The sequence below is a fragment of the Heterodontus francisci genome, chromosome 38 (genome assembly GCF_036365525.1).
Source record: "Heterodontus francisci isolate sHetFra1 chromosome 38, sHetFra1.hap1, whole genome shotgun sequence".
Taxonomy (NCBI): domain Eukaryota; kingdom Metazoa; phylum Chordata; class Chondrichthyes; order Heterodontiformes; family Heterodontidae; genus Heterodontus; species Heterodontus francisci.
Window position 1 is genome coordinate 39209741 of NC_090408.1, and position 24198 is coordinate 39233938.

A 24198-nucleotide genomic window follows, 5' to 3' on the forward strand; every position below is an offset into this window, starting at 1 on the left:
CCAGCAAATAGATCCAGCATGCTAGCTATCCCCTTGAAATAAAGGGACCCCTACAAGTACATCTTCATTAAACCAAATAGACTTTAACCATATCTGCTAATTATTATAAGTCCTTAGTCCTATAATTAATCCTAATCATTAAACAAAAGGATTGCAGAGAAAATATAGAACGATACTTATGCTATATGAGAGCGTCAGGCAGGGTTCAAGGACACAGCCTCAATTAAAAAGAAAAAAGCCTTGCATTTATAAAGCACCTTATCCAGTCTCTCAGAAACATTTCAAAATACATCACATGCACTGAATTACTTTGAAATGCAGTAACTGCTATGTCTTATCTACAACAAGATTTCAAAAACAGGACTGAGATTAATTATCAATTAAATCTATTTTTCATATGGAACAAAAACACTGGCATACACCTGTTGGGCTGAATGGCCTTTATCGGTGTTGTAAAATTGTATGTAATTCTATGGGCTGAGGGAGAATTGTCAATCGGACACCAGGAGAGCTCCCTGCTCTTTTTCAAACAATGCTAATGGATTGTTATCATCCACAAACAGGCACACTAGACCTCGGTATCTTATCCAAGGTGCAGGGATCCCTGGCATGACAATGAGGAGCTGGAGCCCCAAGTGAATTTTCTTTGCCTAATCTGGATTGCTGAGGCCAATTGTACTACTGGCACTGGGATTGGATACTACAGACTTGAGAGCTCTCATTATAATGAATGGGAATCAGCATCATTCACTGTTCCAAACTAACAAAAAAAACGCCTGTACCAGCTAGGGGCTCAAGTCCATTTAGACTGAATACACCTTTCTCTGAAGACTACTGCCCCTATTACAGAATAGGTCAAATTTCAATCCATTGCTCAATCTTCTTGGACATCAAGAGGGAAAATAAAGCCTAGAAAACCAATTAATTGGCATGCTCCAATTACAGGTAGCCTTCCCATTATTGTCAAATAACATAATATTGAAAGGAATTACTGTACTTACTTCAGGCAATGTATTCTTAATATGAGGAAGCTGAATCCCATAGTTCTCGTGTAAAAGATTTCTGTTCTTCGGGTTGGTGGGATCATGCAAAATCTTCATATCCATTGCTAGCTTGTGCTATTAAAAGATGAGATTAGTTATTTTATTCAAATATATTTGTGCAAGAACTGTTGTTTGCTTGCAAATAATCCAAGTTATTAGATATAAAAGAAAAGTTTAGATATTGTTATGACCAGGTGAGAAAGAGGTCTAGGGTTCCCTTTCAGCTTTCACCTGGTCTTACTGTAACAGGGTTTAATTTTAAACACATCATGTTTTTAGCTCCCCCTTGGTGAATCCTTGTTCACCGCTTTCCAAATATAATGGAAAGAAACCAGCATAAACAGGCTTTCTTAGGTTTAAAGAAGAAAAGTTGAAATTTATTAAACTTAAACTCTAATTCGGTTAACACCTACGGATACACGCCATGCCCCACGTTAGCATGCATACACGACACACACATGCAAATAGAGACAGAAAAGAGCAGACAAAAAATAAAGTGGAAAGGTTTGAGGCAATATCTGAAGAGTTGTTGTTACGGTTCTTCAAGCTCACTGTAGAGTCCTTGATTGTAGGTAGATCTTGCTTTTCGTTGGGGCCCAGTATTCTTCTTAAATCTTGTTCACTGTAGGAGACTTTTCTCTCTTGGGGTTCATGTGTCTTCAGTAGATTCAGAGATTTGAGAGAAAGAGATGGGAGCAGACAGGAGAGAGATCTTCTCAGTCCAGGTGCAAACAGCTTTCTGCCCAAACTGTACAAATTCAAAAAACTCAAGTTGCCCAGCAGGTTAGTCATGTGACTAGCAGGTTTGACCATGTCCGTTTGTGTATTCGGACATCTTAGCAGTCAACCTGGAATGCGAGCTCCCCCACCTTCCCAATGGATCAAAAGTCCATTGTAGGTTGAATGTCAGGGAATGGCTGCTTTGTCCTCCCAAACAGTGTCTGTTAATATGCAAATGTCTTTTCCAGCCACGGCTGATCTGTTTAACAAGTCTTCTACACTCCAGTAACAGTTTAAAATCAATGTTCATGACAAAATTAATGTGCCCCATTCTTGGCAGGTGGGGGCCTAGCATGACAACATGAATACAGTTGACGTATTCTTTTTCTGGGAAAACTTTCACTTATATTTCTGCCCTATGTCATTTCACTTTTCCCTTTATGTTCATGCTATATCGTACAAATCTACATAAATCATGGACGGGAAAGAGCCAGCTGGTCCATCAAGCCTTTCCCCTACTGACATGGTGCAAGTATGCACACACCATGACCTCTATTCATCACCCCCATTATACAATCTCCCGGGAGAAGCAAAAAAAAATTTAAAACCCTGGATAATTTAAAGCAAAAGAAACTTGGTGAAACTCACCTATGACTCCTGAAGGTGATCAAACAGGTTCCAGGAAAGCACAGTGACTGAGAGACACATTATCCAATACCCCCCTGACCTTTTATAGACAGTGATGCCAGCCATAGTTTGGAACTTTTGAACATCTTTTATACAGGTTGATGACTCTCTGTGAAAAGAAGCATCTTCTGACATCTAAACCAGTTCTGCATTTATTTAACTTACATGCATCTCCCTGGTCCCCCCTTTCTAACCCAAACAGAAATGTATATAGGAAAAGGAGTAGGCCATTTGGCCCTTCATTTGGATCATAGCTGATCTGTATCATAAATTCACCAATCCACCATGGTTCCGTAATCCGTAACACCTATGCCTAACAACAATCTATCAATCTCAGTTCTGAATTTTTAACTGATCTAGCCTATAACCTATCCACATGGACCATATCTAATCTTTTCGTTATTTTAAAAACTCTTCAAAGTCTACACTTTTCTACAGTCAAAAGCCCCAACTCTCTTAGCCTTTCCTACATTGTAACAGTGATTAGACTTCAGAAGTACAAAAGTACAAAATTGGCTGTAAAACACATTGGGACATCCTGAGGTCATGAAAAGCTCTCTCTCTCTCTCTCTCTCTATATATATATATATATATCTACGCAAGTCTTTTTTACTTTCATGGTAACTTTATAATAGATATTAATATATTGTCCCATGCGAGAAAACCAAAACTGTTCTATTTGAGGTCAAACAAAGTTTTTTTTACAAGCACAACAATTTGGGGGGAAAATGTGTTCATGTAGCGCTGCTTGGAATGGCGCTATGCAGACTTATGTTGATTTCCCCAGGAGCAGATAGCACCCTGCACAAAGTTCTTCAATAATATCAATGGAGAAAGCTGTGCAGGCCATGCAGATATCAACCTGCAACATTGCCTTCCCGTGGGGAAATCGATGCAAGTCTGCTTAGTGCTGCTTGTGCGAACAAATTTCTCCCCCAGTATTTCACGTTTTGTATTCGATCACCCTGGCAATACAACCCAGCACTCTATTTGATTTTGCAATAGCCTCACAGCACCGGTCAGATCTTCGTGAAGTGATTTATGACTTTAACCCCTTATAGGAACGAAACCAAATCAGGAGTACATCCCTATGAATCTCCTTTAATTAAGTTCAAACCAGACAAATTCTCAGACACTTATTTGGGTCCAAAGAATTGACAATTTTAAAAGGAACACAGGAAGGTCACATAAATGCTGGAAGTCAGATGACACCTTTACCTCAAAGAAAGAAAACCAACAGAGAATATTACCATCTTTCGGATAGCCTATTTTTAATATTTATGACTAAGTCATAGATATCCCAGATATTATAAGGGTCTGGGGAACTCTCTCCAATACGCATCTCTCCACTTAAAGAGACACAGAGAGGGGGTTCCTGTAGTTGTATACAGAATACATGAGATGATTTATTCACTTTTATATATTTATTAAAGAATATAACATGCAATAAACTTAAGTGGTTAAGTATATCACAATATCAAATATTACTGAGAGATGTAACACATATTCTTATTTCTAACATAGAATCCAAAAGTGGAATCTTGCTAATGTTACAGCAAAATTATCTTAGAATATCCAGAATATCCATCAAAATTTAAAGTAAACTTTTTACCTTAAATCCCCCAAGTAAGGCATGGGATACAACACCTCTAAACTTTGCTTTCAAAACCTCTCATTTTTATACTATTTCTAAGGTGTCATCTGACTTCCAGCATTTATGTGACCTTCCTGTGTTCCTTTTAAAATTGTCATGGTCCTGTAGTTTTTTTCCCGGGAATATGCGGTTTGACGTTAAGATTTGCAAAGGATCAGTATTGCTTAAGAACCAGCAAGCCTCGGGAGTTATAGGAAGGTGCATTTTCAGTGCCTTAGAAACAGCCATTTGGAGACTTGATTCAAAGGGTGCATTCTCATTACCATAGATACAGTCACTGGGAGTGAGTATTAAGCGATACATTTGTTACAATTCAATTTTGAACTGGCTTTTTAGTTGAAGACAGTTTGTTCTAACAGAACACAGACACAGACACAGACAGCTGTGGTGTTTAGCACCTGAACAAAGAGTCAAGCCAAAACAGAGGTTTCTGGTAATTTAAACCAAAGGAAGGGAAGTTAGACTGTGACAATCTTTAATCCCTCAAAAACTCCAAAGTCAGATTGATTCGATTGAAAGTGTTTGCAAGTCGTTAATTGTTGAAATTCGCTGGAGAAGGAAAGCATCACCTACTGTTGAAGTTAGGCTATGGACTGTTCTACTGTGGAAGAACCTTTTTACCCGCATCGGACAACTGTGAGGACTTCAAGCAACATTGGACTGTAAATTTGCAAGGACTCCAATTTTTTCTATTTTAAATGTTGTTTCCATCTTCATAGTGTTTAAGAATTTAGTTCTTCTAATTAAAGAGTTAATTTGTAGATTTAAAGACACCTGGTTTGGTTAGCCTCATTCGGGGGTTAATAGATGGTACAATTTGGCTGGGTGTTTCCTTAATTTGGAAAGTTTTAAATGATATGTTAGGCAATCTGTGGAGCGATGGGATTGAATTAACAGTGCGTTTCTCCCACCACAATCAGAATCGTATATTTTGATTGGAGGCTTTGACTGGAGCGGTCGGTCGTAACAAAACCCATATCTTTAATTACCATTTCCACTAATGTTTTACTGGAATTTGAAGTTGTGAGCCTTTATCTGGTCAAAATGTTTATAATTGTGTTTACTTGACCTCTCTCGTTCCTGTGAGTACATTCCATTAATTGCCCTTTCCATGGTACCCCAAAGCAACCTCCGGAGCCAACCTATCTGCACAAACTAATCAAGTGTGTTGCTACCTCTTACTGACAGGATATTTCAATGTGTGTGTTTATCTTCCAAGCCCCTAACAACAGAGACACAAATTGATTTCCCAACGTGTTTCTGGTTCAGGGACCTTGAAATTTTCTAACTCTACCTTCTTAAAGGGGAATCTCAATAAGTTCTAAAAATTGACCATCCATTCAATCTTTAGCTCTAAAAGGAATAATACATCATTTCCCAATTCTACTTAATTAAGCCTATTATACCTATTTTCCATCACACATGCACCATGACACCTAAACCATTCACCTCACTCAACAACCTTAAGTTTGCAATCCTCATGACGTATATATACATACTTGGCATTTGCCCTACTCATGCCTTATACTCTATTTATTTGCATTAAATTACATTTTTATATCAACTAAAAATTTGCAGTTTGCCCAATGCGTTCATCCAAATCATTGATAAAGATGGTAAACATCAGCAGCTCTAATGCCAGTTTTTGTAGGACTCCACTAGTAACTGTTTCCCAGGTAGAAAGGGCACCGCAGCCTCACAGCTCCAGCGACCCGGGTTCAATTCTGGGTGCTGCCTGTGTGGAGTTTGCAAGTTCTCCCTGTGTTTGCGTGGGTTTTCTCCGGGTGCTCCGGTTTCCTCCCACAAGCCAAAAGACTTGCAGGTTGGTAGGTAAATTGGCTATTATAAATTGCCACTAGTATGGGTAGGTGGTAGGGAAATATAGGGACAGGTGGGGATGTGGTAGGAAAATGGGATTAGTGTAGGATTAGTATAAATGGGTGGTTGATGGTCGGCACAGACTCGGTGGGCTGAAGGGCCTGTTTCAGTGCTGTATCTCTAAAAAAAAAACTACTGCTATTAATAACAACCTTTTATCTACCAGAATGCAAACAATTCCTTATGCAACCTGAAATCTGCCTACCAATTCCACAGGACTCTATTTTATGAAGTAGCCTATTATGTGGCACCTTGTTGAAAATCAAGGATGTACAATGTCAAGTAGGTTATATACATTTTTTTCCAAAAATATACATTATTCAAAAAATTTGTAAAAATACATTATTTAACTTCAAATTGGACATTACATAAAGTACAATACAGATCAGTTTCTTTCAATAGAGTACATGAGGTGCCTCACTACACTTGTCATTTCAGGTTATATTTATGATGTACATTTGCCTTACATGTCAAAACATCATAGAATCATAGAAAGTTTATGGCACAGAAAGAGGTCACTTGGCCCATCGTCTCTGTGCCAGTATGTGCAACCCGAGAGATTTTACACAGCTTCCAGCCCCTCAGTGTACAATGGTGGGAGGGCCTTTCCCTTTTGAGCCTTTGCAGCAGCTGCCCCAAGCTTTAGTGCGTCCGTCAGTACATAGTCCTGGACCTTGGATCGTGCTAGTCTGCAATACTTGGTCATGGACAAATGTTTGCATTGGAAGACCAAAGTGTGTCCTTGACCGACCAAGTTGATGATCCTCCAGCAGCAGTTGATGTTTATCTCGGTCTGCATCTCAGGGAACAGCCCGTAGAACACAAAGTCCTGCATTATGGAGATGCTCGGGGTGAACCTCGACAAAACCCACTGCATCTCTTTCTAGACCTGCTTTGCAAAGGCACATTCCAAAAGGAGGTGGTGACGGTGTCTTCCCTACCGCAGCCGCCTCGAGGGCAGCATGCAGAGGCATGAGACTCCGGGCGTGCAGGAAGGATCAGATGGGGAGGGCCCTGTTATACAAATTTATCAACTTCCTCAAAAAATTCAACAGGTTGATGACATATAAACACATTTTCCAGAAGCCATGTTCAGAGTCTTGAGTAGCCTCTTCACATCAAGGCGGTCACACCATACATCTCTAATGATCCCTTCCAGCAACTTGCCTACAATGGGGGGTCAAGCTAATGGGCCTGCAATTCTCTGGTTCTGACTTTTTGCCCTTTTTGAATATTGGCACCACATGGGTCATCTTCCAGTTCATGAAAACAATTCCAGACACTAGTGGACTGTTAAATGTTTAATAAAGAGACTTGGTGAGCTCAGTTTCCACTTCTCTGAGCACCCTTGAGTGAATGCTGTCAAGACCAGCAGACAAAACAGTTTTGAGACCTCTTATTCTAGCCAGAACTATATCCCACATTCACTTTGACACTGAATTTTAGTGTCAGTTATATGATATATTACTGGAAAGTCAGCATCGTCTTCAGTAGTGGAGGCAGATGGCATGTAGTAATTTAAAAGAAAGACTTACATTTATACAGTGACTTTCAGACCTCAGGACACAAATCGCTTTACAACCAATGAAGCACTTTTGAAAGTGTGGTCATTGTTGCAATGTAGGAAATGCAGCAGCCAATTTGTGCACTGCAAGGTCCCACAAACAGCTATGAAGTAAATGACCAGATCATCTGTTTTAGATGTTGGTTGAGGGATAAATATTGGCCAAGACAGTAGGAGAACTCCCCTGCTCTTCTTCAAAAAGTGCCTTGGGATCTTTTGCATCCACCTGAGGGGGCAGATGGGAAGCCGCAGTTTAACATCTCATCCAAAAGACACCATCTCCAACAGCGCTGCACTCCTTTGGTACTGTGCAAAAATGTCAGCCTGGATTATGTGCTTACATCTCTGAAGTGGGTTTTAATCATATTGTGGGAATCCACCTGAATCTGCCCTGCAGAATTCTTCAGTGGCCCTATCAGGTTCCCAACTGACTCTCGAGATAGCTAAAAAAAAGTACGATTCTTACCACATCTTGTCACTTACTCCTTCCCCAAACATTCTTTTGGTTGCTCCGATACCAGCTTTTGTTGTGTTTTTGCTAGCACAAATGTGATGTATTAAATAATGATGTCAGGTTATGCTGTCCACACACTGTGATGCTTTTGTTTCATTCCCAGTTTGTAGGGCAGGCAGTTGATCTATTGTGTTTAAATCAGTCACTAGGAGGTGCACAAAACTAGGCTGGAATGATCACAAGATAACTGCAGCTATTCAGTCCGTCTTAGTTCATCCATCCAAAAGACCCCATTGCAACATCCAATTGATTCTTAAATGATTCCAGGGATTTTGCCTTTACTACTCTGTCCAGGAGTCCATTCCATCTGCTAATCCCTGGTGCGTCAAAAGAAAAACGTCCTCAAATCTGTCCAAATTTTGTATTTTACTGGCGTAACGTTGTGGTCCTTGTTGTACTCTTGCAATTTGCTTCAATTTTTCTTCCAGATTAACTTCCCATATTATTTACAATCTTACAATCATTTGTCTACAAGATTACTGTTCAGATACCTCCCCATCAAAGCTGAAAAGTCCAAATTTCTCCAGTCTTTCTTCATACCTAAGGCCTCCAACATGACTGATCAGCCTTGTGTCTCTTGTCTGCACTGTCTCCAATATTTAAATATCTCATTTTTTCTCCATTTGTCATCAGTCTGCCTCAGGTGAGGAAATAACTTCCTCCAGCATGATGCTGCCTGAACTTAAGGAAAAAACTTAAAATACCACTATGTGCAGTAGAGTAACCTGGCTGATTAATCACTTGAGAAGTGATTAATGGACCATCTACATTTATGCTGGATAGCTACGCAGAAAAGGGCAATAGCAATATCTGCAATTCTTGGGGGGGGGGGCGGGTGGCAGTGGGTGAGACTGAATGGGAGAAAATTTAAATTAACTCACTTGGGATAGCCAGTCATGTAGCATGTTGAGGAAACAGTAGAAACATTGGTTTAATCCCATACTCTGGTCCACCATTCATTATTGACTGCACAGCCTCAGCCACCACATCCCACACACTCTAGAATTCTCTTCCTAAACCTCTTCATCATGCCATCTCTCTCTGTCTACCATTATGCTTCCACTCACTCACTTTAATTTCTCGCCTGTTCCTGTTTGGCATCCACCACTCCACCTTGCAAAGCTTCTTGGGATGTTCATCAGTTGAAATACACTATGCAAATGTGAGTTGCTGTCTTTGGCCCAATCCATACTGATGCTGGATGTGTTGAGCAGACGCTAATCAGACAAAGGCCTCAACACATTGCTGGAATGCACTTCCTGGTAACTGGCTAAAGGCAGATTTGGCAGAAGTCTGCAAGTGGGGAGTGTGCTGTACTCTCTCTGGGGCTGTGGAAGGAGGTGCATAAATAGAAGGTCAGCAAAGGGATAAATTTGAAGGAGATGAGGCAGGAGGATATATACCAGCAAAAAGAAATAGAAATGAGCTCCCTCTATGCACACATAAACATAAACACCTTCAAATAACATCAGAATGAGCATGGAATTACAGTCCTTCCTTTCTACTATTATAACAAACTGCACTAATCTATCACACCCAACCTTGCTTTGGTGAATATATAAGGAATCAAATTGTGTCATACATGACTGCACAGACCTGTATTTACAGTACAATAAGGTAGCATGATTACATTTTCACTCCAACCTTGTTTCAGATGTGTGTTATGAAATAAACTAATAGCTTGGAGGCAAAAATATGACTTATTTTCTATTGCTGCCAAATGATGTAATTTCGTGCTGGTAAAACAACCTAAAGCCTTTTAGAGTCTGTGAACACTAACATATGCTAATAAGCTATAAATGACTGGTTCAGATGGGAAATTCAATTTTTCTTATTGCATTTTCAAGTACGTAAGTAGCTAAAACTGTGCAGTAATATGTAGATGTGTAGGTTTGATGTTTAATACAATTGGGCAAAATCAGTCACTTTAATATAAATTCTGCTCATCCGAGTTTTCAGAAATATCTTTTAACAGCTTTTTTCACTTGTAGAAATGAGCAATTAATGTTATTGTTGGTCTTCATACTGCAGATATAAATATAATGGTGCTGCAGCTAAAATTAATGCAAATTGTTTCAGGCCTGCACAGACCGAATGACTTTGGCTCTTCTACAAAGTAGCATGGTATGCTTAGTTTACGTTTTCTCCTTAATTTTCCCTCCTCTCCTAAAGATGCAGATTCATGCTGAGATGTACAAGCAACCCTTCAGTACCTCAACCAAGTTCTCATTTCTCATGTGTAGCTTACACGATGACATTGACGGGATATTTGAACATGAAGCATCACATCCAAGCACGATCCTGCCCTCATCCAATATCCAAAGTATTGTGTCCAACTGTCACCTTGGTTGAGATCAGTAAAAACCAGAGACTGAACCTGGAATTATCCTGTTGTGCATGTTTCACTAGGAGCTTGGGTCAGGAAAGGGGAAAATAAAAGTTCCTACACTATCCATTGACCCACTTGGAAAATGCAGCTGTGCTGACATCAGGTTCAGACTCAGCTTTGAGTACAATAATGATACTAATCGTCTAGATACACACATGGAGAAAGGTGACTTGGGAGAGATACTAGAGGGCTAGTAGCTCTGAAACTGTAGTCCAGAATAGGTTAACACCTTCAAGAAATGAAGGGAGATTTTTTACATTTCTTTCCTGGGATGTGGGCATGGCTGGCAAGGCCAGAATTTATTAGCCATCGAGAAGCAGAATACCCAGCCTGTGACCTACTCCAGTAGCCACAGCATTTATGTGGCTGAACCAGTTGAGATTTTGGTCAGTGATGACCCCCAGGATGTTGATACTGAGGGACTCTGATGTTAATGCCATTAAGTGCCATGGGAGGTGGTTAGATTCTCTTTTGTTAGAGATGGTTATCACCTGGCACTTGTGTGGTGCAAATGTTACTTGTCACTTGTCAACTCAAGCACAGATGTTGTTCAGGTCTTGCTGCATGCGGGCACGGACTGGTTCATTACCTGAGGAATTACAAATGGTGTTCATCATTGCGAAATCATCAATGAACAGCTCCACTTCTGATCTTATGATGGAGGTCACTGATGTTACAGCTGAAGATAGTTGCGTCCACGGCAATGCCCTGAGGGAGCCCCTGCAGCAATGTCCTGGGACTGAGATGATTGGCCTCCAACAAATACAACCTTTGTGCCAGGTGCACCTCCAGAAACTGGAGTATTTTCCCCCTGATCCCCATTGATCAGTTTTACTAGGAATCCTTGGTGCCACACTCAAATACAGCCTTGATGTCACGCTCACCTCACATCAGGAATTCAACTCGTTCCCATATTTTGATCAAGGCTGTAATGATGTCAGGAGCCGAGTGGTCTGAGTGGAATCCAAACTGAGAATCAGTGAGTAGCTTATGAAATAAAAGTGCAAATTATTTACTTTTAAAGAAAACATTGATGAGATAAATTTCACACATTTGTGAGGCTACAGGATACACAAGTTTTTAGGAACAGGAAGATATCATAAGGCTCAGTCTTTTTTGGAGAGCAACCTCATCCAGCCGCCATCACACCATGGTAAGTTCACTGATGCCTTGCTCCTCGTAGCAAGCCATGTTCAAAGGGAGCATGGGTCAGAGGATCAACACTATAGTGTTATGGCTGTCTTCAATCTATGCTCCCTTTCCAAAGCCTCAATGTCACCCACCAAAACTGAACACAGTATTTTAACTGAGGCCTAACCAAGGTCTTGTACAGAGACAAAATCAGCTTTGTCTTATAGTGCATTGTCCTATTAAAGCACCCTAGCACCCTATTTGCTCTAGCCATTGCTGCAGAGCATTATTCATGAAACTTTACAGATTTAGGCACTAGCACGCCACATCTCTCTCTTTCTCCGTTGGCTTTAGTGAATTATCCTTAAGAGTGTATGCGTGTTCAGCATTCAAGCACATCTAATTGTCTAATAATCTGTAGCAGGGGACAATGCCTCTTAACACTAGTCTTGAAAAAAGATGGAAAACCTGTGGTTATAGAAACCATAGAAAAATTACGGTACAGAAGATTTTTATATGAAATCAAACCAGTAAGTACATGATAGCTAATGAACTTACCTGTGCTCCAGGTGAGGTATGTTGAGGTGCATTCCAGAGCTGAACACCATGGTGCTTTTTATTTAAAGATGGGTAAACAACAGGCCTCTTGATTATTTTACTTCTACTGAGTTGAACAGGGCTAAAGGAAAAAAAGAACATTTTATAAAAGCACTGATTCATTATAGGTTTTAGAGGCAAAGAAAGATTTCTATTATGAAGTATTTCCTTATATATATGCACCACGAATAATTAGGATGTGCAATCAAGCACTGGAGTTTGCAGGCTCCATCTAATACATGGACCTCTGAAGCTGCGCATTTATCTTTGAATTCAATCTACTGAATTCAGTCCAGGTTACAATTTTGAACTTTTGAAACATCTCACCAGCTTTAAATCTCTTGACTTTTTTCAGTTATTTTCCTTTCTCTCCTGAAGACACTGATTCATGCGGGGGTTCATTGCCAGATCCTAACTGTCATTCACACAAGTGTCCATTCCACCTGTGTGAGTGCCAACACCGAATATTAATAGGCTATTCAAGCACTGGGGTGGGTGAGGCATACAAGGTTAAATCTGATCCCGTCGTTCCTTTAGGCCCACACATGCTCACTCTCCAACAATGAACACTGTATAGCAATCAGGTAACACATGGCACATTTTTGCTCATCTTGAAACCAACAGAATCCTAGATATCTGGCCCTTCACCACACCCAGCACCTTACGAGAGTAGTAAACATTCCATAAGTGGGATCTTCCTCTACACTGACACATTGAAACAATAATTTTACTTTACTTAACTATAATCACACCCCCATCTCCTCAACATCATTATATTTCAATAACTGCCCACAACAAATTGCTAGCTTCACGTAACAAAAAATAAAATACTGCAGATGCTCGAAATATGAAATAAAAACAAGCAAATGCTAGAAACACTCAGCAAGTCGGGCAGCATCTATGGAGAGAGAAATGTAGAATTAACGTTTTGGGTTGATGACCTCGCATCAGATCATAAGTTCAGTGTCAAATAATGTCTCACTTGAAGAGGAAGTTGAATCGAGAAGGAGTATAAATTCTTCATTCAAAGTACTCCCCCATTTTAAAATGGAAAAAGAAAAACAGGAGTTGTTCAGTTCTCATGCAAGTCCTGCGTTCTGGCTCCTGTTAGTTCCAGTGGTGTCTCTCCTGGATGCATGGAGATGCTCCAATTTGATGGTATCACAAAAATAGTCCATCAGGTAGGGAGAGTCAACCTTGTATGCCTCTCCACAGGTCAGAATTTTACCTGTTCATGTTTTTCACAATAAAATGCAGGAAGTACTTTCAATAAGGAGTAACAGTGTCATTATTTAGTAATTTGAAGGCAATGATTAGGTTGGGATTAACATTACTTACACTGCTAAAGTGTGGTCAGCTGGCACATCTCTGTATTCCACAGCAGGAAGAGTCAACACTTGTCTATTGATTACATTCAGATACTCCGCTGCACGATTCTGTAATGAAACATTTTTTGTTCAGGATGTGGCGACTCAACCACACTTCATAAATTTACTTACAAATTGAGACTGTTTTGGCTTGCAGTGTCCACTGATAACAGATTTATATAATTCGCTGTGTGTGACGCTGGTACTGATAAAACACTCTGTCGCTGAAAATACCATGCACAGGTTTTCCTTTTATTTATTGCACAACAAGATTGCAATGGTTTTCTTTGATTCACAAAAGCCTAAGCCAACAAGGCAGGAAACTCCCTGTTTCCACCCAACTCCAAAAAACAGCCAGAGGAGTAGACAGGGAAAGGACTGATTATGAGATTGTGCCTTGACTTCTGATCTTTGCCTTACTGATGATAAAATCATTAAAAACTTCAGGAAGAATCCCTCATATGGCACAGAGTGTCAGTGAAAAAGGGACTCCTATTTTAAAATAACAGACTTTTTGTGTTCAGTTTATATTCTATAATCAAAAATCTTTCACCAGCACACACTTCATTTCAATGGTTAAGTTTTTATGCCTACAGTTACAATGGAAATTATTTCTATAAAATGATCACAGTGTAATTACACCCTCCTCCCATCGTAGGCACTACAGATTCTATTATGTGGACATGGGAATTTATCATGGAAATTAAAAGGGATACAGTATATGATTTGAAAATGGGGGCTGAGTTGCATTTGTGCATCCTGGTACAATGATGGCCCTGTCCTCTAACCTTGCTTCACCCATAGATTACACTTGGTCTTGACTCCCCATGCGCAACATTATAGGAGATGGACTACTATTTTAGAAGATTTCAGTCAAGTGGACTGCCTGATACAAAACTGAATGGATGGCAACCTAGCCACCAACGAGACTGAAAAGAGTAGGAAAGAAGGTAAGATTAGGAAGTAGTGACAAGGTGTGCCAAAATGGAGTTTTAAAAAATTAGAGGAGGAAAGGAAGACTTGAGGTAGATTTCCATAGTGCCTGATGAACTGAGAGGGGAGAGAGGTGAATAAGGTAAACTTCAAGAGAGAGAAGTTCACTGATGTTCCAATAAAACTGCATTGTAAGCTTATATGCTCATTGCAATTCCTCCCTGGTCCTCCAGTTGTCACTGAACCACAACCTACCTATGGCCAAAAGACCGAGCTGGGCAACCTTCTCTACAGTCTCCATCGTGCTGTCTTCCCATTGCTAGAAAGCATCTGGCAGTGGACTATGGATGACTGTCTCTCTAATTGTTCTCCTGTTCAAGCCGGGAAGTACCTGGCCTCTGCTTAGCACTTTTGCAATGCAGTGCAGCTGAGTCTGGGAAATGAATGGTTGTGGAATCATACTTGTGTCCCCTTACTCTGGTGATGCAACACACTACAATACATGGGCCAACATACTACACCAATGTATGGTCAAAACAGCAGATTTCAGCACAGATTTGTAATTCCGTGATTTCTGAAGTTTTACACACAGGTTTGCAACCATAATATATCACATAGAGTTTCTAATCTCACCCACATCAGAAGGTCGACTCCCTACTAGAAGGCTGGATAATTACAGCATGAATCACTACAGGCAATCCTTGCTATGGGTTTTCTTTCAAAGACTCATTGACAGAGTGAGAGCTCTCCTATTATAAAGTTAAGAAGTACTGCAAAGTATTTACAGCACAGAAGGCCATTCGGCTCAACAGGTCCGTGCTGGTATTTTATGCTTTGCATAAGCTTCCTTCCACCTCTCTTCATCTAATCTGGAATTGTGGAATGGCACACAGGATTATTAATATTTGTAAAACAAAGTTTAGAAAATAGCAGGGAATGCTTTTCCCCCAGCTTCTCCCTTTATCTTCCACCCAAAAATGTGAGAGGGAAGCAACTTAAACAGTACAATGCAAAGGTCTGACCTATGATCCATCAATTAGATCTACTGCATATATTTTCCCTCCTCTCTGAAAGGTGCTAAGTTATGCTATGGACTTCAGTGCCTCATGCTTGTGGCCATTTGCCACGTGTGTTTCTAAATATTGAGTGCTGCCAGGATATTGCAGTAAGTGGCCAATCCTGCCTGATCCTATCCCCACCTGACATTCAAACGACAACAACTTGGATTTATATCGCATCTTTAGTGTAGTGAAACATCCCAAGGTCCTCCACAGGAGGGTTATCAAACAAAATTTGGCATAAGGAGATATTAGGACAGGTGAGGTCAAAGAGATAGGTTTTAAGAAGCATCTTAAAGGAGGAGAGAGACGAAGCGAGGCGGAGAGGCTTATGCAGCGAATTCCAGAGCTTAGGGCCTAGGCAGCTGAAGGTCTGGGCATCAATGGTGGAGCAAAGAAAATTGGGGATGCACAAGAGGCCAGAATTGAAGGATTGCAGAGCTGGAGGAGCTTACAAACATAGGGAGGGACGAGGTCATCGGGGCATTTGAGAACAAGAATGAGAATGCTTATTTTTAATGAGATGCACTTTTCAATCAATTACTGGAACATGATCAACAGTGGGAGCCTTGGTTGATATTTTCTTCCTCTTAGCCTAGGAGCAAGGAGGCCAGCAGTTCTATACTATTAATATAAATTAGCTGCTGCTCAAATGGCTTAAGAATGTAATTTGTACATATACAATATATATAGAAAATAGTAGGGAATGCCTTTCCCCCAGCTGTCTCCCTTTATCTTGCCCTCAAAAATGTGAGAGGGAAGCAACTTAAGCAGTACAATGCAAAGATTTGACCTATGATCCATCCATTAGATCTACTGTATATATTTTCCCTCCTCTCCAAAAGGTGCTAAGTTATGCTATGGACTTCAGTGCCTCATGCATGTGGCCATTTGCCATGTGTGTTTCTAAATATTAAATACACATACACACATATATATAGTCTCAATCAAATGAAAGTGGTTTTAATAGCAGTTAAAAGTAGCTCTGAAAATATATTGTTTTGAAGATTGTGTGAGGCTGTTCTGATGTCCTCACTGTAGAATAGTGTGTCATGATTTACAAAAGAAGGAGAAGGACCTTAATTTGCAAAAAGAGATGCAAATGATAGAATTATTGAGGTCACAATATCTATTATGTATGCTTTAGAAATATATTTAAACCATAGAATTACTGGCTAAAATCACAGATGAGTCACTAACATGCATTCATCTTGCACCGTGAGAAAGAAAATAATATGTGATTAATCTTGTAGTCATGGGTTCAGTATTTACAAAATAACTCTCTTCTCTCCCTCTAATTTGTTATCTCCCTCTCTCCTGAAGGTGCTGCCCCACACTGGGATACACTTTCATGGCATTTTTCCCAAGTAAATGTCCATTTTTCATATGTGAACCCAGACAGCAAGTGTTTGAGGGTTCTTCAACCATAGGGGGCACAGCTTAGTCCTGTCCTCAGCTGATGTCACTGGATACTGATCAGGAGTTGTGCTTTTTACCCCTAATACAGGAGTGGTGCGGGTAATTGTATCACTTGTACCAGCGCCTGAGATCAAACCTGTGGTCTTCTGGCAGAAAGAGCCGCTTGACGATCTTTTCAAAAACATTCACGATGTCACTAACCCATGGCAACCAGAGCAAGTCTTTCCCTTGGTTTGAGTGGCTCAGTTCTGCACTGTGCAGTAAACTATAAATTAATTTTAATATGCATTTCATTTTCTACCTTGTAATGAAAATTCATAAAAGGAATATGACATTTTTAATTAATTCAGTTGTTGCAGTAATAAAATCAAAATTTTTTTAAAGATTAATCTTTAGGCAAAGAAATAAATATTACTTTTGGTGACACTGATGGCGGAGAAAAACGTTTCGCCTGGTTACGAGCGTAACTTTGGCTATCAGGCCAAAGTAACAATTTCTGCTCCATAGCACCAGTATTCAGCTCTACAGTTGTGTGATAGGCACACAGAAAATGTAATTTCTATCCTGCACATTACTAATATTTCTAATAACCCATGAACACATTGCACCTGATCTGTTTTTCTTGCCCAGTTTGCTCATAGCTGTTTAAATTTCTCGTGAAACCAGCAGGGGGAGGTGGTAAGTCCTTCTACTTGTCACTAAGTGTTTTGCAACAGTAGGTTGTGTGTGCAGATAAAACCTGGCTTCTCCCAGCTTTCGTTTGGATGCTGTATGCCTGTTTAAAACCTAATAAAAACCTTATAACCACATAAGGTGCTAGGCTACATATGGAAGCAAAACTCATGCCTTTTATTTTAAAAAAATCAGATTTACAAACAGAAAGAATGTCTCAAGGTATATATTCTCCTTTCCCAGAGATGATCCTGGCCACTAATTGTGTTCCAAAGCATACAGCACTTATAGAATCATAAAATAGTACGGCATAGCCATTCGGCCCATCAAGTCCATGCCACCTTTTTCAAAGAGCAATCCAGTTGGTCCCATTTCTCTGCTCTTTCAACATATCCCTGCAATTTCCTCTCATTCAACTCTGTATCCAATTCCCTTTAGAAAACTACTACTGAGTCTGTTTCCACACCCTATCAGGCAGTGCATTTCAAATCCTTACCATCTGTTGTGTAAAAAGTTATTCCTCATGTCACCTCTGCCATTTTGCCAATCACTTTAAATCTGTGCGCACTGGTTATCGACCTTCCAGCCAGTGGAAACAGTTTCCCTTTATTTACTCTATCTAAACTCTTTATGATTTTAAACACTTTTATCACCCTCTCTTAGCCTTCTCTGCTCTAAGGAGAACAACTTACATTTATTATTATGGTTAGCTAACACTTATTAATTATTATTTATTAACCACCAGAAGTACTGTGCATCTTCAATTCCACTGACCTTTAGGCCAATTTCAGTCCTGCGTATGGCTGTTTCAAGTGACCGAATGTCCACTGCTGCTACCTGTGAGATTTTCTCCTTCAGCTGTTGAAGATCCTCTTGAACCTAAAGAGGAAACGGTGTAAAGGTATAGTACTCAAATGTGGCATTATGGAACATATCCTATCAAGAAGCACAGGTCTTTGGATGTAACTGCGTAATAGTTTCCAAACTATACCCATACTCCCTTGAGATGATGCGTTATCCCATAAAGTGTTTTGGTATCTCTAGCATAGCTAGTGGCGTGTTATACTAATGTGCTTTTGCTGTCGTAAACTTGCACTTTTGATGCTGGTCGTATCAGTGCCAAATGCATAGTTTAATGTGGCCAATTTGCTGCCAATCTCCCAAATAGCAGGAGATTTCCTTTGAGCACTATGTAATGCGAAATTAAAAATGTGTTTATAAAAACCCACTAATGATTTTACTACAAATAATGCACAGAGGAAATCATTCCAACAAGACTACCTGGAGAGCTATTTTAAATAGCCAGCCTACATCTACATTTTTTATATATATAGAAAAAGACAGTAATTTCTCGCTGCTTTCTTTCGACTGATAACATGAGCTTGTTCTAAGAGGAGGATCTGGGGATTTAAAAGCAGCTGCCAATCCAGAGAGTAATGGCACTTAACAACTAGCCTTTAATTGACCTCAGACTGTGCCTACTTACAGCAATTTGGCTTTGTGACTTTAAAGAAACAATCCAGCCTAAACACAGCTCCATATTGGGAGCAGACAGCTTTCCTAAAGACATTCCTTTCACCTATCAAGATGAGCTATTGAGACACAAAGTTTCCCCTCAAACAGCAACATGACAATGACCAGATAATCTGTTTTTGATTGAGGAATAAACATTGGCCAGCACACCAGGGATAACTCCCATGCTCTTCAAAATAGTTTCATGGGATCTTTTACATCCAGCTGAGAGGGAAGAGGAGCCTTGGTTTGACGTCTCACCTGAAAGGCAGCACCTGCAACATTGCAGCACTCCCTCAGTAGTGCACTGGAGTGTCAGCCGAGAGTTTTGTGCTTTAGTCTTGGAGTGGGACTTGAACTCACAGTCTTCTGACTCAGAAGTGAGAGTGATACCAACTGAGCCATAGCGGACACCAACTTTTTCCAATATGAATTTCTATGCACACATTTATGATGAGATCTGCCTACGAAAACTTGTCACTGTAACTATAGAAGGGTCACTGACCCGAAACGTTAACTCTGCTTCTCTTTCCACAGATGCTGCCAGACCTGCTGAGTGAATCCAGCATTTCTTGTTTTTGTTTCACTGTAACTATATCCTCCTGCCAGTGGAGGTACTGCAAGCACCTCAGTTTGCTATCTCCCAGCTCCTCAACCTGTACTCCAAAGAAACATTGATACTGCACGGAATCATAGAATGATACACACAGACGGAGGCCATTTGGCCCATCGCTTCAGTGCTGGCTCTTTGAAAGAGCTATCTATCCAATTAGTCAGCCTACCCTGCACATTACCCGTAATCCTGCAAAACTTTCCTCTTCAATTATTTATCTAATTTTCTTTTGAAAGCTATTATTGAATCTGCTTCCACCAGAGTGACTGCAGAAATATCTGATTAAAATTACTATTGTGATATTCACCAAATAAATATCCAAACACACAATAATATATTACTGCTTCTCAAACTTCATCGGGCTACATCCCAGCAACCTACTCCACTTCCCTGATACTCACACTGCAGTAGTTTTGCCGAAGTATTATATAAAAATAAGGAAAGACTGAATGGGCGGCGCAGTGGTTAGCACCGCAGCCTCACAGCTCCAGCAACCCGGGTTCAGTTCTGGGTACTGCCTGTGTGGAGTTTGCAAGTTCTCCCTGTGTCTGTGTGGGTTTTCGCCGGGTGCTCCAGTTTTCCTCCAAAAGACTTGCAGGTTGATAGGTAAATTGGCCATTATAAACTTCCCCTAGTATAGGTAGGTGGTAGGAGAATATAGGGACAGGTGGGGATGTGATAGGAATATGGGATTAGTATAAATGGGTGGTTGATGGTCGGCACAGACTCGGTGGGCCGAACAGCCTGTTTCAGTGCTGTATCTCTAAATATAAATAAATAAATAAAATGGGGAACTGAATTATATATGTGTCCCCTACTCCAATAATCCCCATTCTCTCACCATCTTTCACCTGAAGACTGCAGTTGGTCTTCACTTCCTGCAGAGATTAACTAGTTTATACATAATATTATATCAAAGTACTATATAAAAAAAAAATAAGGTATGAATTTAAATTCGGGACTTAATTACATCTGCATGCCCGGGTCCTGCTCTCTAACCACCCCCTCCCCCAGCCCCCAATCCTGAATACAATTGTCATCACTCCCCAAGTGCAATGCCACTGGAGACTGACCAGTTATTAATAAATACATGCACCATTAATTATAAAATGGCCAACCCTGGGTGATGAAATGGGAAATCCACTGGTATACACAGTAAAGCCTATTGACAACATAGAATGAGATAGCACTGAAAGAGGCCATTCATCCCCGACTATGCCTGTACTCTTTGGTAGAGCTATCCAATTAGCTCCAATCCCCCTGCTCTTTCCCCATAGCCCTGAATTTTCCTCCCTTCAAGTATTTATCCAATTTCCCTTTGAAAGTTACTATTGAATATGATTAGCTGTGGCTCAATGGGTTGTAGTCTGCTGCACTGTCAGAGGAGCCGTCTTTCAGATGAGACGTTAAAAGGATATGGGTTCAAGTCCTACTCTAGAGATGTGAACACAAAAATCCATGCTGACACGCCATTGCAGTAGTGAGGGAGTGTGGCAGTGTTGGAGGTGCTGTCTTTCAGATGAAATGTTCAACCAAGGCTTTGTTTGCCCTCTCAGGTGTACATAAAAGATTCCATGGCACTATCTTGAAGAGGAGCAGGGGCGTTCTCCCCAGTATCCTGGCCAATGTTTATCCCTCAATCAACATCACACAAAACATTTGATCTGGTCATTATCACATTACTGTTTGTGGAAGCTTGCTGTGCACAAATTGGCTGCAGCGTTTCCTACGACACTGGCTACACTTCAAAAATATTTGATTGGCTGTAAAGCGTTTTAGGTCGTTCTGTGGTTGTGAAAGGCACTGGAGAAATGCAAGTTTTAAAAATCCAATTCCCTTTTTAAAGTTACCATTGAATCTGCGTCCAGCGCCCCTTCAGGCGATGCAACATTAAGCTAAATTGACATTTAAATGCCCTGGTTCGTTAGAAGAATTAATCCGTTAGGTACCTGGACCAATACGTGTCCCACATCAGTGTTATTGCTTGCTATGTGTTCTGCCATATTGTGGACACAACTTCTTCCACCTCACCATCTCTCCATTGTCTTCTGCCTGTTGTCATCCTCCAAGGCCAGCCTGGGTTCCCATAGCGACGGAACGCAGCCTCTACCACAAGGGAACAAGGGGGAACATCGCATATCCCAACAGTGAACAAGAAGATAATTCACGCTGAACTCTAATATTTTCCATGGAACTTACGTTATTAGATTATTTTTTCTTTAAAGATAAACCTCGTGTCAATCTTTTAATTGTTTTGAGCATACTGGAAAGTGAATTAAACTTGCATCTACCTCTTCTGGCACAATGGTACATTCCTCACTCAGACGCCACCTGAAGGAAAAATAAAGAAACTGAGAATAAACAAAGCCTTAGCTCGGGAATGAGTAAGATGGGAGTCTGAATCTGGCAGATTTAGTTATAAACCTTTGTATGGTGCCGTTGCTAAGGGGGAAGGGATGAGGCCTAGTCGGAAGTGAGGCGCGGTTGACCCCGGCGGTTGCTAGGGTGAGAGGTCAGAGTTGAGTTGCTGGTTGAGTCGAGATGGAGCTTCCCAGCGCTTTGCTCGTCAGTTGCTACCCGGGTTTTGTGGAGGAAACACTGGTGAAAGGTGAGTAAAAAGCCCCAGGGTGGGGTAACAGGGCCCTTTGCCCCCGTTGTGTCACCGGGCTGGAGGTGGTCTGACATCCCCGCTGTCAGAGGGTGGGAAGCGACTTCGGTGCAGCCATCGCCTGGGGAGGGACAGGCCTCTTACCCTGTCGGGTTGCCCTTTACATCGAATAACATAGTGTCTGCAGCATGTTGGCAGTCGTGGCTCAGTTGATAGCACACTCACCTCTAAGTTGGAATGTTGTGGGTTCAGAGACTTGAGCACAAAGTCTAGGTTGGCACTTCACTGCAGTACTGAGGGAGTGCTGCACTGTCAGAGGTGCTGTCTTTCAGATGAGACGTTAAAGCGAGGCCCCACCTGCCCCCTCAGGTGGACATAAAAGATCCCATAGGACTATTTCAAAGAACAACAAGGGATTTATTCCCAGTGTCCAGATCAATGTTTGACCCTCAAAAAACTTCAGACTTCAACTTCACACCATCCTGACTTGGAACTATGTCGCCGTTCCTTCATTGTCGCTGGGTCAAAATCCTGGAACTCCCTTCCTAACAGCACTGTGGGTGTACCTACCTCACATGGACTGCAGCAGTTCAAGAAGGCAGCTCACCACCACCTTCTCAAGGGCAATTAGGGATGGGCAATAAATGCTGGCCTGGCCAGTGACGCCCACATCCCCATGAATGAATTTTAAAAAATTATTTGCTGTTTGTGGGAGCATGTTGTGTGCAAGTTGGCTGCTGCATTACATCAGTGACTACTCTAAGTACTTAATTGGTTGTAAAGCACTTTGGGATATCTTGAAGTCATGAAAGGGGCTATATAAATGCAACAGCAAAATATTGAGGATGCTGGAAATCTGAAAAACAGAAAATGTTGAAAATACTCAGGCCTGGCAGAATCTGTGGAGAGAGGAACATAGTTAACATTTCAGGTCAATGAACATTCGTTTTTTCACTGACACAGGCTATTTGGCCTATAGGTCAACGCTGACCGTTATGCTCCATGTGAGCCTGCTTCATGTTACTGACTTTTACCAAGAGACTGCAGTAATAGAGTCTGTCCCATTTTAAAAATGACACTGTTTTACAGCAGTTTAGTTGTATTCTAATTTTGATGCGTATCATGTTGAAATTGGCCAACTAACCTTTACATTTTCCTAAATCTTGTTACTGGGTTCTGCTCCCTTCCTGTAGAAAATGGAATGGTTTGCAATTGCTGTTCCCTCTCGATGTGATCACAAGATACTTCTAGATAAGGAAGGGCATTTGGCCTATCTTTATTTCATCCATCTAGAGACCCCAAAGTATTACTGCAGACAGTGGTAGAGTGGCTGCTAGATGAGCTTTGCTCTACATCTAAGATGTGCTGTGCCTGAAATAGATACAAAATGCTGGAAAAACACAGCTGGTCGGGCAGAATCTGTGGGGTCAAGAACATTAATGTTTCAGGTTAATGGCCTTTCATCAAAACAACTTGCATTCATATAGTGTTTCACAGGAGAATTATCAAATAAAATTTGATACTGAGCCATATAAGGAGATATTGGGGCAGATGACCAAAAGCTTAGTTGAAGAGATGTGTTCTAAAGAATGTCTTAAAAGAGGAAAGAATGATGGAGGCAGTGAGATTTAGGGAGGGATTTCCAGAGCTTAGGGTCTTGGCAGTTGAAAACATGGCTGCCAATGGTGGAGCGATTTAAATCGGGGATGCTCAAGGTCAGAACTGGAGGAGTGCAGACATCTGGGAGGATTATAGATTTAGAGGAAATTGCAGATATAGGGAGGGTCGATGCCATGGAGTGATTTAAAAACCAGGATAAGAATTTTATAATTGAAGCGT

The 24198-nt window shown here is 40.8% G+C and overlaps 2 protein-coding genes across 8 annotated transcripts in view; one reads left to right on the forward strand and one right to left on the reverse strand.

Moving 5' to 3' along the window:
• Nucleotides 1-22292, reverse strand: part of iqch (IQ motif containing H) — a 153829-nt gene extending 131537 nt beyond the window's left edge. For 4 of the 6 annotated variants that reach the window (XM_068018154.1, XM_068018149.1, XM_068018150.1 and 1 more), the window contains exons 1-6: nucleotides 21951-22292; nucleotides 21701-21857; nucleotides 18401-18505; nucleotides 13516-13613; nucleotides 12139-12259; nucleotides 1002-1118 (exon numbers count right to left, since the gene is read on the reverse strand). In XM_068018154.1, coding sequence (XP_067874255.1) covers nucleotides 1002-1118; nucleotides 12139-12259; nucleotides 13516-13613; nucleotides 18401-18505; nucleotides 21701-21754 — 495 coding nt within the window. In that variant the 5' untranslated portion in view covers nucleotides 21755-21857; nucleotides 21951-22292. Of the gene's footprint in view, nucleotides 1-1001; nucleotides 1119-9131; nucleotides 9214-12138; nucleotides 12260-13515; nucleotides 13614-18400; nucleotides 18506-21700; nucleotides 21858-21950 lie in introns of those variants that run through there. The other 2 variants (XM_068018151.1, XM_068018153.1) reach the window with 2 other exon arrangements.
• aagab (alpha and gamma adaptin binding protein) overlaps nucleotides 22236-24198 on the forward strand; it is a 40401-nt gene continuing 38438 nt past the window's right edge. Inside the window, exon 1 of one of the 2 annotated variants that reach the window (XM_068018171.1) lies at nucleotides 22236-22359. In XM_068018171.1, the coding sequence (XP_067874272.1) occupies nucleotides 22293-22359 (67 nt within the window). In that variant the 5' untranslated portion in view covers nucleotides 22236-22292. The remainder of the gene's footprint in view (nucleotides 22360-24198) is intronic. The other variant, XM_068018170.1, reaches the window with a different exon arrangement.